Raw genomic sequence first — 13,730 nt, forward strand, 5'->3', positions numbered from 1 at the left:
AAATTCCTTATGTGTGGTACCTGATATATCAAGAAACACATATTAAATATATTAGAAATTAATATTTAATTATATTATCAAACTGACATTAAAATTATTTGAAATAATGTAAGGGTATAAGCAAACATTAAGACGTGAAAAGAACGATAATCGTTGTTAATAGGATAAATTATGAAAATCCTCATGAACTTAGGCTAAATTACGGAAAGCACCCCTATTTATCGGTAATTACCAAAATCCCCCAGATGTTTGTTTATGTCTTACACGACCCCCTTATGGTGTGATTTTTTACGGAATCTTTTTTTATTCCATGTAATATGTGGATTCTACCCTTGCAGACGTGACATTTCTTTTATCTTACTTTTTAAATACAAAAAATACCTTTAGGGGAGGTAATAGTAATACTAAAAAGTTGTGAAGATTTTAAGAAGAAAAAATATTTCGTGTAAAGTGCCCCTTACGGTAATTTTTGTCTTTGAAAAGTACCATAAACAAATATCGTGTGCAAGGTAGAATCTGCATTTTCGGTGAATATTCCACGTAATAAAAAAAAAATTCCGTGAAAAATCACACCGTAAGGGGGTCGATGTAAGATGGAAGCAACCATCAGGGAAATTTTTACGATACACATTCTCTGGTCATGTTCATGTATAATGTATAATATCAAATGATTTATTCTGCAATATTTTGTTTATATAAATCCAAGTTTATGAATTAAAATACACAATTTTCGTAACACCGTCAATCATACAATTATAATAGGTGAAGATTTTAAATTGAATTTAAATTAAATTAATTACTATTGAAATTAAATTAAAAAATAAAACTATTTAGAGTTTTCCAATAAAGTTGATATATTTAAAGTATTTTATAAATGGTATGATATAAAAATATAATTAAATAATTAATATCTTTTTAATTTTGGAAAATAGTGACATGTTTTTTGATGATTTATTTTCACCAATCAATTTGCCACATTGGATGAAATTAAGGACATGTCATCATTTGAAATTGACAAATGTCAATCAATTAGGCATGCAATTCAACTTTTATATATTATATAGATTAAATTAAAAATTTTTAATTTTTTTTTTGTGGCCTCCTTGCTTATTGGATATTTCGTAGTAAAATTATATAGGTAAAATACTTTAGAGGTATATATAAATTCAGTTAAGCCACTAAAATTGAAAATACTTTACAAGTATATGTCCACAAATTATATTATCAAATACACATAAGTACTTGATACAAATAATTTATTCCATAGTTTTAAGACTATGAACAAGTATGCATCATTTTCACAAAATTGTAGTCCGAATCAATAATTATGCAAACACACAGTTAAAATCGAACCAAATGTGTAAGAAATTGAACGCCAATATATGAAAGTCGAACTCTAAAACGTTACGATATCAAAAGTCGTTAAATTATATGCCAAATTTACAATTTTTAAGTGTCGTGTGAGTTGATTTACCATTTCAACAATCAATTAATTAATAAAATTGTTTATTCTTTTGTCTATAACATTGAACTATAAATGTTACATTTTCAAAATTATTGCATGTAAATTTAAAATTTGATTAGTTAGAGGACTTAGCATATCAATATAAATTATAAAGAGCCAAAATTGTAATTTCCCAATAAATACTTACGATAACAACTAAAAAAACCATTATTTGTCAAATTATTTAATTTTTAAATATTTATATTTAACTAGTATTTTCCAACAATGAATAATCCGAACCGGTTCAGCCAAACCGGTCCGACACAAACAGAACAGTTCGACGAATGTCCAATGTATTTTTCTGCTGCAAGGTGAACGCAGTTGCAGAGCAGCAGCACAAAAGAGAAAGATACTAGGGCACGACTCTCTCTCTTCTCCGCAGAGAAAGAGTGAGGTTGAATTACGAAAATGCCGTTTATATCGAAGATACAGAGGCAGTCGGATTACAGTAGTTTCCCTTCAGACCATCCAATTGTTATCGACAATGGCGCTTCCTATTTTCGAATTGGGTATCCCCCAAATTAAACCCTATTTCTGATTATAGCTGAAAAAAAAATTAATTTTTTTTAAGCATGCACGATTTGGGATTAATAATTAGGGTTGTTATGCAGATGGGCAGGAGAGAGCGAACCTCGAGTTATTTTCCGAAACATCATTCAGAGACCTCGCCATAAGATCACTGGTAAATATAACTCATTATTAGTCACTGTGTATTTGTGCTCTTTTTAATTTTTTTATGGTATTAATGTATTACTGATAAATTGATAATTGATTGTTTCACATATTATTTACTGGGATACTATTTATTCTACTTTATTGAGACGTTTGTCAGTGCAACTGTTAGCAAGTCTCTGTTATTTGAACTGGAAAGAAATCTCGTAAATTATGTTTGTATATCCATATGTGGCTTATTTCGAGCTCCATTAGAGGGTAGCACTTAAGAGTAACATGAAGCAAATGTGTTTCTAAACAAGAAAAGTTTGAAAGATTTATCTAATAAAGTTGGTTAGGAATCACTGTCTTGGAAGAATAAGTTTGGTGTTTGGCGTTGTCGATTCCAGCCAGTTGTGATCCACGATTTAAAATATTCATCAGACCAGGTGTGCAACCTTATGATGAGGAGGATCTCAAGAAGTAGTATTTTTGTCCGAAAAATAAATAGAACTCACATTCTATAATTTTAATGTGGGAAACTAGTGTACAGAGAGAGCTTATCCTGCTCTTAAAGTTCAACACATAAAGATTGGATATTCAAGTAGGTAAAACTAAAACAGTGTTTTTGGTTTACGTGGTAGGGAATTTGTGTAAGCAGAAATTATGTATAATCTAGTTTTGAGAAGAAATATATGCTTATGTTGCATCTGCCAAGATGAGAAAGGTATGATAGTATTTTGTCTTGTGTCACGCGTGTTTGTGCAAATTCCTCAACATTGACTTGATAACAAGAATGGATGGCTAACCGAAGTTCTCACTAGCTTTTTAGACTTAAATCTTTTTTAGCTGAAGTAGGCTTTTCCTTAAATAACCCAGATATATATATATATATACTCACCTTCTTAACAATGGAGACATCAAAAAGGGATTAAATCTTAATACTTAACTCAGGACTTGTGTGCTTTGTCCATACAAATCTTCTTACATTTGCCATTCCGATGTGTGTTTCAATGATTTATCTGTTATTTAGCTTAATTATAAACCCGCCAAGTTTAGATCTACCTTACTAATTTCGATGACATTGCATCTCGATGGAATATGGCTAGCCTTCACTTTGAGAGGTCTTATTTCTTGTCTTTGCTGTTGAATGTGGTACTAACCAAAAATTCTATTTATATTTATTTTCTGTACAGGTGAAACAATCACAGTTGTAGGAGACCATAATCCTGCATTACTGAAATATTTTGATTGCACTAGGTCAGGACCTCGCTCGGCTTTCGACGGCAACGTTGTTTATCAATTTGAGATAATGGAATATGTAAGGCTGATTCATCTATTCTTAGTAATCAATCCCTTGATATATACCGATTTCTTGCAAATATATGTTAGTTTCTTGTCCTTACTATTCCTCCAGGCACAACTTGAATTTTCTTTGTCGTGTTTGAAATCTTGGTCACTGTAATATTTTGAGGGTGTAGCGTTTTGTGTGGATGAAGCCGGATAGCTTAGAATAGTAATATCAAGTGCATAATTTAAACTCTATCTGTGGTAGTTCTGTGCCAAATGTCAGTATATTGGAGAACTTTCTATCGTTTTAATCTGCTTTGACAGAAAGCAGCAAGATAGAAAGTGTTTCTCATCCTATAGTCCATTTGGACACATCTACATGGCATAGTTATGTTGCCATTGTGAACTATAATCATCGTGCTGCATTTCAGAAGTACATTATACTTTTTTTAAAATTTATTTTTAATGTGAACTAATTTCTCAAATTCTCAGTGCAGACATGTGATTTTTTGTTTAATAATTTTTTTTTCTTGCTTTTTGATGACATAGATCCTTGACTTTGCCTTTGATCGATTGGGTGCTGATCAATCACAGGTACGCCTGCATACCTTTTTTTTTTGTAAGAACAAAGGTCTGAAAACTGGAAATTGTTGGAGGAAAGGGAATTATCTATGGATGTGTATTTTGTCTCATTTCTCCCATAATCAACCAAAAATTAAAATCCGAATATCACCCCATTTTCCCAACCTTATCTGTTGAATTTCTTCAAAACAGTAGTTGTCATTACTTACAACCTCTTAAGCGTTCACGGTTGATAGATAGTCTAACAGCTCGCCTCAACAAAATTGATCTTAATTTGACGCGCTTTGATTATAGTGTCACCTGAAGTCTATCTTTTGACAGTTATTACCCGCTCCTTAAATATCGCATTATAATGTTGAATGTGTAATGCTCAATAAATCTGCTGTACTGCTAGTTTTTAGTGAACCGGCTGCTTTTGACCTTTCCAAATTTACAAAAAATTGGAAGTATTCTTGTAGTAATATCATTCATGCAAATTCTGAAGACAGAGCTGTACAAAGTTACAAACCTAAACTGCTAATAACTAAATGACTTCCCTTTGACATCATTTGTGCTCCTTTCGTTCCTTTGGACATCACTATACAATATCAAGAAACTGGAGAAGGAAAGGTGACACGTTACCAATATAACAAAGAAATATTGTTTTGCTTCAGTTCCATTGTACTAGTATTCTGCATCTTCGATACTTAAAACCTTATAAATTTGAACTTATTAATTGTTGCCTAAGCTTTGTTTTAAACTGGTGGAAGAGCAGATTAACCATCCTGTCTTGATTACTGAATGTGCTTGCAACCCACTCCAGTCTCGCACTAAAATGGCGGAACTCCTTTTCGAGTCCTATGGAGTTCCATCAGTAGGTAATTTTTTATAATTTTTTTTTTGCATCCATTAAGTGGGAGACTTTATTTATATCATTGATATCTTGCTTTTTTGATACTCAGAAATATTTGTTTCTCTATGGCATTGCAGCCTTTGGTGTTGATGCAGCATTTAGCTACAAGTACAATCAACAACTTGGCATCTGTAGTAACGATGGTCTTGCAATCTGCTCCGGATTTAATACGAGCCATGTTATCCCGGTATGCTATTCTATATTACGTGGCTGATTGTATTTGCATTTGCTTTATTCATATAAACCTACTTATATCAACGAGTGAGTGCGATAAAAAAATGTACATGATACTTGGTGAGGTAGTATGATTTTGTTCCGTTAGTGAAATAGATGCAGTAATATGAATTGGGTTCCATTGTTAATTTGATATTCCTGAGTTTGGAGCATTTACTGTGATTTGAATTTTTCTGGATTTTTTAAAATCCAATTTCAGTTTTTGAATGGAGAACCTGTTTATGAAGCATGCTGTCGGACTAACATTGGTGGATATCACGTCACTGATTATCTGAAGCAACTTCTTTCCCTTAAATACCCTCATCACATGTAAGCATTACAAAACTCAATTTGCACGAACAAAACAGAAAAAAATATTCGATTAAACGAGACTTGCACTAATAGTAAACACGTAAACCAGGTCTCATCTTACATGGGAAAAAGTTGAAGACCTGAAGATGGAACACTGTTATATAGCACTTGATTACGCATCAGAAGTTCGACTCTTTCAGGTAACTCTTTTCTCAGTCACTTAAGCCACTTAAATGCTTTTTAATCCGTCCACAATAAAATAATGATAAACTTATTGTCTTAGAAAGGGGACAAGAAAGCTGAAGAAAAGACGAGGTGCTGGCAGCTTCCTTGGACTCCGGCACCAGTCGAGGAGGCCCCGTCAGAGGAAGAAGTTGCTAGAAAGGCAGCTTTAAGAGAGAAGCAGGGCCAAAGATTAAGGGAGATGGCTGAAGCTAAGAGGATTAACCGAATAAACGATCTCGAAAACGAAGTACGAGACTTGGAAATGCTGTTACAGAGGCTAAGGCATGCAACAACAGAAGATGACGTCACATTGATCCTTGCAAAATCGGTACACAATTCAAAACAGGAAGTCGAATCGGCCTTTTCAAAAGCAACGCAATCTTTGCGCAAAGCAAAGGGAGAGCCTGCTGAAAGTGTCGAGAAGGTGGATTCTTCCTCGAGCGAAAAATACAATCTGATTAGCGTACCTGATGAGATGCTCACACCCGACCAGGTTTAATAAGTTCGTTCGCTCACAAAATTGTTTTTGTTTCAATATTTCTTGTTTTAAGTTTGATTTATGCAATAAGTTCTTGTAGTGCTGGTTCTGGTGACATTTTTACTGAATTTTTTCTCCGTCTCCTTTACAGATTAAGCAAAAACGGAAACAGATATTCATCAAATCTACATCCGACGCACGGCAGCAGAAAAAACAGAGACAGGTCGAAGAGGAATTGGAGAGAGAGAGACAAAAGAAACTAGAGGAAGACAGACGCTTGTTTGCTATTCAACTCTCATCTTTTTATTTGTTATTTTGACTGGCTACTATATTTTCTTGAGGGTTTCTATGTTTTTTTTCATGATAGAGAGAATCCAGAGCAATATTTGGAGGAGTTACGAGCAAAGTACAGAGATCTTTCCGAGAAATTAGAGCAGCGAAAGAGACTAAAAACAAATCCTGGACAAACAAACGGAAATAATAATAATAATAACAATAATAATCCATCCGGAGGGGTAGGTCGTGGAGAGAGATTGAATTCGTCACAGAGGGAGAGAATGCGCCTGTTGACTACGGCAGCCTTTGACCGAGGCAAAGGAGAGGACACTTTCGGAACGAGAGATGAAGATTGGCAGCTGTACAAGCTCATGAGCAGAGACAACGACGACGATGACGAGGATGATAAGCTCGATCCGTACGAATCGGAGCTAGCTCGTATCTCTTCTAGACTCCAGGTTTCCGATTATACCCCCCATCTTTCTCGTTAATTCCCAACAAGTCCTTCCTCTACACAGATTAGATGAGTTTATGTGTCTTTTAATTTTTTTCTTCAGGAAATAGACCCAACCTTTGTTTTTAAATCCGAACCGGGACCCGCTTCTGCAGAGGCGCCTCGTTTCCGACCTCTGACGAAGGAGGATTTCCAGATTGTGATCGGAGTGGAAAGATTCCGGTGCCCGGAGATTCTGTTGAACCCCAATTGGACCGGCGTTGACCAGGCGGGGCTGGATGAGATGGCGGGGGTTTCAATAGGGAGGCTGCTGCTTTCGAAAGTCGGAGAAGGTGTGGATGAAGAAAGAGTAACCGATTCGATTCTACTTATGGGTGGGAGCTGCTTGTTTCCAGGCATGAGTGAGCGTTTGGAAGCTGGGATTCGAATGGTTCGGCCTTGTGGGACCCGTATCAAGATTCTTAAAGCGTCGGATTCGATTCTCGATGCATGGCGTGGAGCTTCAGCTTATGCTGCTGCTGCGCGGTTTTCGAGACAAACTTTTAGTAGGAAGGATTATTACGAAAAGGGCGAAGATTGGCTTAGGAGTTACCGGTTGAGGTACACTCTTTGATGGCGGTGATGTGGGTTCGTTTTAATTTTTAGTTTTCTTAGAGTGTATTTGGATTTGAGAATCCACCGTAATTAATCAAAAAAATAACTTAAAAATTGCGAGTTAAGTATTTAAGACCCATCTCTAGAGGGTTTCGTCCAAACCAATTGAATGGGTTTGTTACTACATATTTGAATACTTGGGTCAAATTATATTCAATGATGGTTAATTTTGTTATAACAATTACAAGAATTGGGTCAAATTATATTCAATGATGGTTAATTTTGTTATAACAATTACAAGAATGGGGGTAATAAGTTAGCAAGGTTAAAATCATTTTGTCTGTCATTTTTTGTTCCAGGCATTGACATCTCTACACAATCATTTTTTTTTGAAATAAAAAATAAAGTAAGTTGATAATCCAATTGCATGAAAATGAACACAGCTAAAATATCTACCACTTTCCCTGAATCTCTGAAATCACCTGCAATAGGAAAATCACAAAAGGTGTTAAAAGGCTCGTAAATTTGAATACGGCAGAAAGTTGTTAAAAGAGTTTAAATTTCCATTACATAAACCGGTACATACTTCAGACACAACATACGCAATTAATTGAAATATAGCAAACGGACATTGTTGGTTGGGGATGATATTTTAATTTGAGAAGACCGAGATTTGGTCGGTGACTAGAATTTATGTGGGACCCACTTTAATCATAGTTGGAGCTGACATGGACATGCTGCAATAGCAAAAAACCTATGATCGATTCTAAAAAAATTAGCAAAACCTCCGGAAAGTACGAACAACCAACCCACCTTTGCCCCCTTGGGTCAGGTAATGAAGGCAGTATGATGGTCGATGAAGTTAAGGATTTCTTCATTGAATCAAACAAGAATTTATAGGTCCCAAAAATTTCAGTTACGGGTTCTTCGTTAAGAAAAAGAAAAGAATGAGAAATTATATATACATACATACTAGAGCAAGGAATTTTAGCTAAGCTCAAATCAAGCCAAGTAGAACGAAATTCAGATGTAAAAAGTTGAAAAATATGATACGAAACATATATAGCGGCTTACACAGAGAAAACAAAAACGTCGTGGCAAACATTACCTGTAGCTTTACGACGTTAACGTTCGATTCCAACATAAGTTACTTTCACTGGACGTCCGACTCTTCGACGAATATTTGCGTAGAAAATTACGGCATCCCCTCCATCATCAGGCTTGGCGGTAAACGTCAAATCCAGTACAGATCCACTGATTAAACGCCTGATTGATCTGACCACGTCCACCACACTGTATTTGATTGGCTGCACACACACACACACACACACACATACCAGATTAATTAACCACTTAATAATCCTTCAAAAAGTCGACTAAAGAAAACATAAACATAAACAATTTTTTTAGGAAAAAAAAAAAGAAAAGAAAACCTGTTCTTGGTTGAACACATCAATTGCCATTTGGGCATAACCTTGAAGCTTTTGCACAACTTGGGGAGTATAGCTGTGGATGGTGGAATCTCGGTCATACATTGGTCTGCTACTGTGAGATAACATTTCTGTGAGCTTCATTTCCATCCATTTTGGCATCTCGTTCGCTTCCACTTTCTTCATCGATTCAAGTTTCTTCTCCTCTTCCAATTTCATCTCCTCTTCCGATTTCTTCATCAATTCAAGTTTCTTCTCCTCCTCTTCCAATTTCTTAATCAATTCAAGTTTCTTCTCCTCTTCCAATTTCAGCTCCTCTTCCGATTTCTTAATCAGTTCAAGTTTACCCTCCTCTTCCAATTTATTCATCGATTCGAGTTTATCATCATCATCCTCCTCTGATTCCTCCTTCTCTTTCAATTGATTGAGGAGGTCGAGTATAATATTGATTTTTGCCGTGCGCTTGTTCGTCGCCGGTTTCTTCTCTTGCAATTTCGTCACTTGTTTAAGTATCTTGTTGATGCGCTTCTTCGTATCCGATTCCGCATCCAGCAATTTCGATAATTTCATGCCGGACTCATAACAAGCCATCTCCATCTCTCTCTCACTGTGCGATCGAATTGAAACCCTAGTCGTTTTCCCCCAAACTTTCGGTATCTTCAGGTTTGAATATAAATAGGGGGTTAGGCCAAGTAATGGGCGGGATTTTATAAGTGGGCTGGGCTGCTAGATCAGATTTTGTTTGGTATATATATATATATATATATATATATATATATATATATATATATATCCCTGATTCAAAATTAAATCAGGTATTTCAAGAAGAGAACGAAACCAAGGGTTTTGAGAGACAGAGAGAGATCGCTTTCTCTGAATACGGCCGGAAAAGATGTCGATGGAGAAACTGGAGAAGAAGAACAAATTGCAAGTGGGTGAGGAGAATCAGGGCAATGAGATGAAACATAAGAAACCAAAAACTTTTGGTTCAGGAGGATTCTCCATCTGGTGAAATATGCTTTGTGCTATTTATTAATATGCTTTCTTTTCTTTTCAATATGCTATTTTTGTTGTGCTGCATTTTGGTTGCCTCTGCTCTGATCTTAACCTTTTCTCTTTTGTATATACATAATACATACATACATAAAAAAAATACATACATACATGATATATATAATATATATATACTAGTGAGGAGCATCGCGCAAGGCGCGGTGCCGGTGCTCGGATCGGCGGTGCTGATTAACAGGAACATTCCATGCCAGGTTACAGAATTTCATTATGTGCTAGGTTACGCAATTTCTTGATGATTGCATCGACCTGAGCAAAAGGAATCTCCATAACTCCTGCTTCCTTAACCATGTACTAAGACTGAAGAATGTTCTTGTAAATTACGGTCAATAACAAGTATGTTTTAGGCATATAAGCAGTGATTTCAAATGCTAATATTAATCATCAACAACTCTACAGATAAGTCACCCTTACTGCCGTGCCACTTTACAGAACTGTACATGAGCTGTGGAACAATAATAAATGACAAGTAAAACATCTATTGGAAACAATAACCCAATATAGTTGAATGAAAAATAACAAAATAATGTCTCCACATATCTACGATAGAAAATTAGAACCCATAACTAAAAATTGATCAGAGGGCTCAGTTCATATCAAAGAAACATAGCTTTGAACCTAAATTGGTAATGGCAATGTTAATAACACCACAACAAAATACCTTCCCATATATGTTTTCGTGATTGTGAAAGAGTGGGACCATTACCATTTAACCATTCTCCGTCTTCATTGACACCTACAATAACATTTATACAAGCAACAAAAAAACGACGAGCCTGTCCTACTAGTACTGACAAAAATAATTCAAGAATTTGTCGTGCCGATACGCGAACAAAAAAACTATAGATATTTGCTAACAATGAAAACTGAATACCTACATCTACAATCACCACTCACTAGACACGATTATGCACCAAAAACAAGTGCAACTGGAAGGAACAACATAATTATAACAAGCGAGACGATAAGCACGCATACAATGCTAATCCGAATGCTAGAGCGATTAGGTAATATATGGTAAACCTGTTTTACTCTGTAAAGAAGATTCTAAAAGTTCAGCAAAATTCTAGAGGATAAACCAAACCTGCTTTCGAGATTTCGCATCCGAAAACATAAATGAAACATGGCATGTCGGCTTAAATGCTCCAACTAAAAAAATATAAGAATAAAAATCGACATGTTCTTCAATGACAAAACAGGAACAAGAACAATAATATTTAAGAATATCGTGCAAGTGTTGAAACTTTACCATTGCCGAAAATTAACTCAAAATTAAATCAAATCGCCAGCAGAAGCACCTGCAACAAAATTATTTCAGAATTCATGACCATAAATTATTTCAGAATTATAACTGGATATGAAACAAATCCACAAAAGATCACATCCAAAGAGTATAAAGACTGCTCAATAATTCGTGAATAACATAAGCTCAAACTCTCCAAATGAGCCGACGACAACACTGACCTCAGCGACTGCCATAAAATGGACGCGGCGACGCCGGCCTGCCTCATCTTATTCAAAATCCTGTTAATCGAGTCGTTCAATTTATCGATGTCAGTCTCGACTTCCGAATATCAATTTCCATTTCGCGCAGTGCTCTGAAACGGGGCATCAATGGAGGGTAGGACGGTGCAGGGGGGAGAGAGGGAGGAAAGTAGCTGTTAGGGGGAGGGGGCAGCTGGGAATTCATGAGATGGTGGACGGATCCGAAAGGAATATCGGAATATCTGGATGTGGAGGAGGAGGCGCGGCGGAGCAGGTGGGGGAAAGATGTGGTGGGAAGCGACGATGGCGACGGCGGTGACCGGGGCGGCGAGCGAGGAGGCGGCGGCAGCGGGCGTGGAAGTGGGCGGGAGTCAACGATTGCAGGCCTCCCGTCCCATGGCTGTGTGGAACAAAAGGGAAATCTGTTGTGAGAATTGGGCGGCAGAGGAAATCGAAATGAAGGAAGAAAAAGGCAGGGCTCTGAGTGGAGAAGAAGAGGGGCGGAGCGGCTGTCAACATTTGCGACGGCAAAAGGGAGAGAAGAGAAAAGGGGGAAAAAACTTAAATTGAAAAGAAAAAGCAGGTCGATCGTGCATTTTCTGGATGAAAAGGAAAAAGAAAAGAAAGCTGCGCGGTGATTGATGGATTGAAACGAAACGGCGCCGTTTCAGATTAAAAGAGGCCAAAAATAAAGCGTAGAAAAATAGGGAGGCGAGAATTGGGGATTATATATATATATATATATATATATATATATATATATATATATATATATATATATATATATATATATATAATATTATATATATATATATATATGATCTGAGCTAATTTGCCCTGGGCCTAGATTATATAGGCCCAGATTATATCACCAAGCCCAAAATCCCAAAAGATCCGGCCCAATTAGCCTATGAGGCTATTAGGCCCCAATATGAGAGCCCAATTCATGACCCCCTCTTTCTCATTGGGCCCAACCCACACTCCATTTTTATTTCATGGGCACACACCCCAAGACGGGGAGGGGGATAAGAGAGGAAGCTAGAGGAAAAAAACAAAGGGTCGGCTGGAAAAAATGGGGCAGAGAGAAACACACACTCACACCTCCAATACACACTCACATCGTACTACACACACAAGCATAGATATACATACAAATATACGCGGATATACACAAATACTTGAGGGGTCCAACTGGGCCCTATCAAATGGCGTCGTCTGTGGGAACGTTTGAGTTATAGACGTGCGTTGGTTTGATTTCAGGATTATTTTGGTTTGATTTTGGGGTTTCCTCCAATAAGTAGAAGAGCGAGAAACACGGTACTCCTTCTCGGGCGTCGGCGTTAGGCAGCTCAGCAGCCCCACCAACCGGGCTCCCGAACCTAGTGATGACTCCATTCTCCTAGGCCCACATCACCCCACGGTGGAGGTTAGGTGTTCTGACTCTATTTTCTGTCAGCTTCAGCTGAGTGGAAAATGTTTAATAGTAAAAATTGTTAAATAATTATTAAAAATGAAAAAAAAAAGAGAGAAAAATATGATTGATTCAGCCACAACACGAGTTGTGCAGATGAATGAAAATCATATATATCATATCTCTAACTCTCTTTATTTCTCTATTGATGATTATGTGTGTGTGGGTAAAGTACAGATCCACAGCTTTTCTGTATAAGTAAATATATGTATATTTATGGCTTACTTCCACTTTGCACCCTCGAAACAAATTAATAGCACTTTGCACCCTCGAAACACAATAAATCATTCACAATGCACCCTGAATTGAATAATAAAGGCAATTTTATTTTTCATTGGTGTTTTTTTTTTCGGGGTGCAAAATAAAAAAAATAAATTGTTATTTTCTTGAACCCCCAACCTAATTTCGAGCGGACAAAGTGCGAAAAAATAAAAACTACACGGATTATTTAAAAAGCCTACATTTTCTTACAAAATAAAAAATAAAAAATAAGCTTTTATCACTAAATTATTCGATTGATGGAGCTTTTATGTAACTGTTTGAAAATATTAGGTGAAAATACTTGGAAGAAAATATGATTTTCAGATAACTTGATAACGAAATAGTTGAATGATTTTTTTTTCGTAAAATATTTGATTTTTGTTATAAAAAAAATTAATATATATATATAAAATTTATTTTTATTTTTGAACTTTATAGTTTCAAAATGATTGATGAATAAAAAAAATATTTGAGATTTGGCATCCTAAAAAAATACCACTAAAAATATTAAATTACATTTTTTAGCTTTAAAAATTCATTT

The 13,730-nt window shown here is 36.0% G+C and overlaps 2 protein-coding genes and 1 long non-coding RNA gene across 5 annotated transcripts; 1 reads left to right on the forward strand and 2 right to left on the reverse strand.

Moving 5' to 3' along the window:
* Positions 1 to 1,705: 1,705 nt before the first annotated feature.
* ARP5 (actin-related protein 5) lies at positions 1,706 to 7,585 on the forward strand. The gene is made up of 12 exons (XM_013003189.2): positions 1,706 to 2,013; positions 2,116 to 2,186; positions 3,352 to 3,476; positions 3,995 to 4,039; positions 4,782 to 4,884; positions 4,997 to 5,106; positions 5,353 to 5,462; positions 5,554 to 5,644; positions 5,728 to 6,162; positions 6,299 to 6,426; positions 6,515 to 6,881; positions 6,981 to 7,585. The coding sequence occupies exons 1-12, from the start codon at positions 1,913 to 1,915 to the stop codon at positions 7,488 to 7,490; spliced, it is 2,196 nt and encodes a 731-aa protein (XP_012858643.2). The 5' UTR covers positions 1,706 to 1,912; the 3' UTR covers positions 7,491 to 7,585.
* A 248-nt stretch (positions 7,586 to 7,833) lies between these two features.
* Positions 7,834 to 9,620, reverse strand: LOC105977701 (uncharacterized). 3 transcript variants are annotated; one of them, XM_088819491.1, is made up of 4 exons: positions 9,225 to 9,620; positions 8,905 to 9,170; positions 8,580 to 8,778; positions 7,834 to 7,953 (listed from the first exon to the last, which is right to left on the reverse strand). In XM_088819491.1, the coding sequence occupies exons 1-3, from the start codon at positions 9,496 to 9,498 to the stop codon at positions 8,596 to 8,598; spliced, it is 723 nt and encodes a 240-aa protein (XP_088675617.1). In that variant the 5' UTR covers positions 9,499 to 9,620; the 3' UTR covers positions 7,834 to 7,953; positions 8,580 to 8,595. The 3 variants fall into 3 exon arrangements, with proteins under 3 accessions (XP_088675617.1, XP_088675618.1, XP_088675616.1); XM_088819492.1 differs by having other exon boundaries at positions 8,905 to 9,089; positions 9,144 to 9,620; XM_088819490.1 differs by having other exon boundaries at positions 8,905 to 9,620.
* Positions 9,621 to 10,285: 665 nt separating this feature from the next.
* LOC148769909 (uncharacterized) lies at positions 10,286 to 12,098 on the reverse strand. The gene is made up of 3 exons (XR_016031714.1): positions 11,437 to 12,098; positions 11,222 to 11,270; positions 10,286 to 10,708 (listed from the first exon to the last, which is right to left on the reverse strand). It is a non-coding gene; the product is annotated as an uncharacterized LOC148769909 (long non-coding RNA).
* Between the last annotated feature and the right edge of the window lie 1,632 nt (positions 12,099 to 13,730).

The sequence above is a fragment of the Erythranthe guttata genome, chromosome 6 (genome assembly GCF_056151865.1).
Source record: "Erythranthe guttata isolate IM_541 chromosome 6, IM_541, whole genome shotgun sequence".
In the NCBI taxonomy this organism is placed as follows: domain Eukaryota; kingdom Viridiplantae; phylum Streptophyta; class Magnoliopsida; order Lamiales; family Phrymaceae; genus Erythranthe; species Erythranthe guttata.

Excerpts from the sequence above, each read along its gene's own strand:
- ARP5 (XM_013003189.2), top strand. The coding sequence starts at position 1,913 with ATGCCGTTTATATCGAAGATACAGAGGCAGTCGGATTACAGTAGTTTC. Across the intron at positions 4,885-4,996 it reads CTATGGAGTTCCATCAGTAG|CCTTTGGTGTTGATGCAGCA; the intron begins GTAATTTTTTAT and ends ATGGCATTGCAG. Across the intron at positions 6,163-6,298 it reads AGATGCTCACACCCGACCAG|ATTAAGCAAAAACGGAAACA; the intron begins GTTTAATAAGTT and ends TCTCCTTTACAG.
- LOC105977701 (XM_088819490.1), bottom strand. The coding sequence starts at position 9,498 with ATGGAGATGGCTTGTTATGAGTCCGGCATGAAATTATCGAAATTGCTG. Across the intron at positions 8,779-8,904 it reads ATGTGTTCAACCAAGAACAG|CCAATCAAATACAGTGTGGT; the intron begins GTTTTCTTTTCT and ends GTGTGTGTGCAG.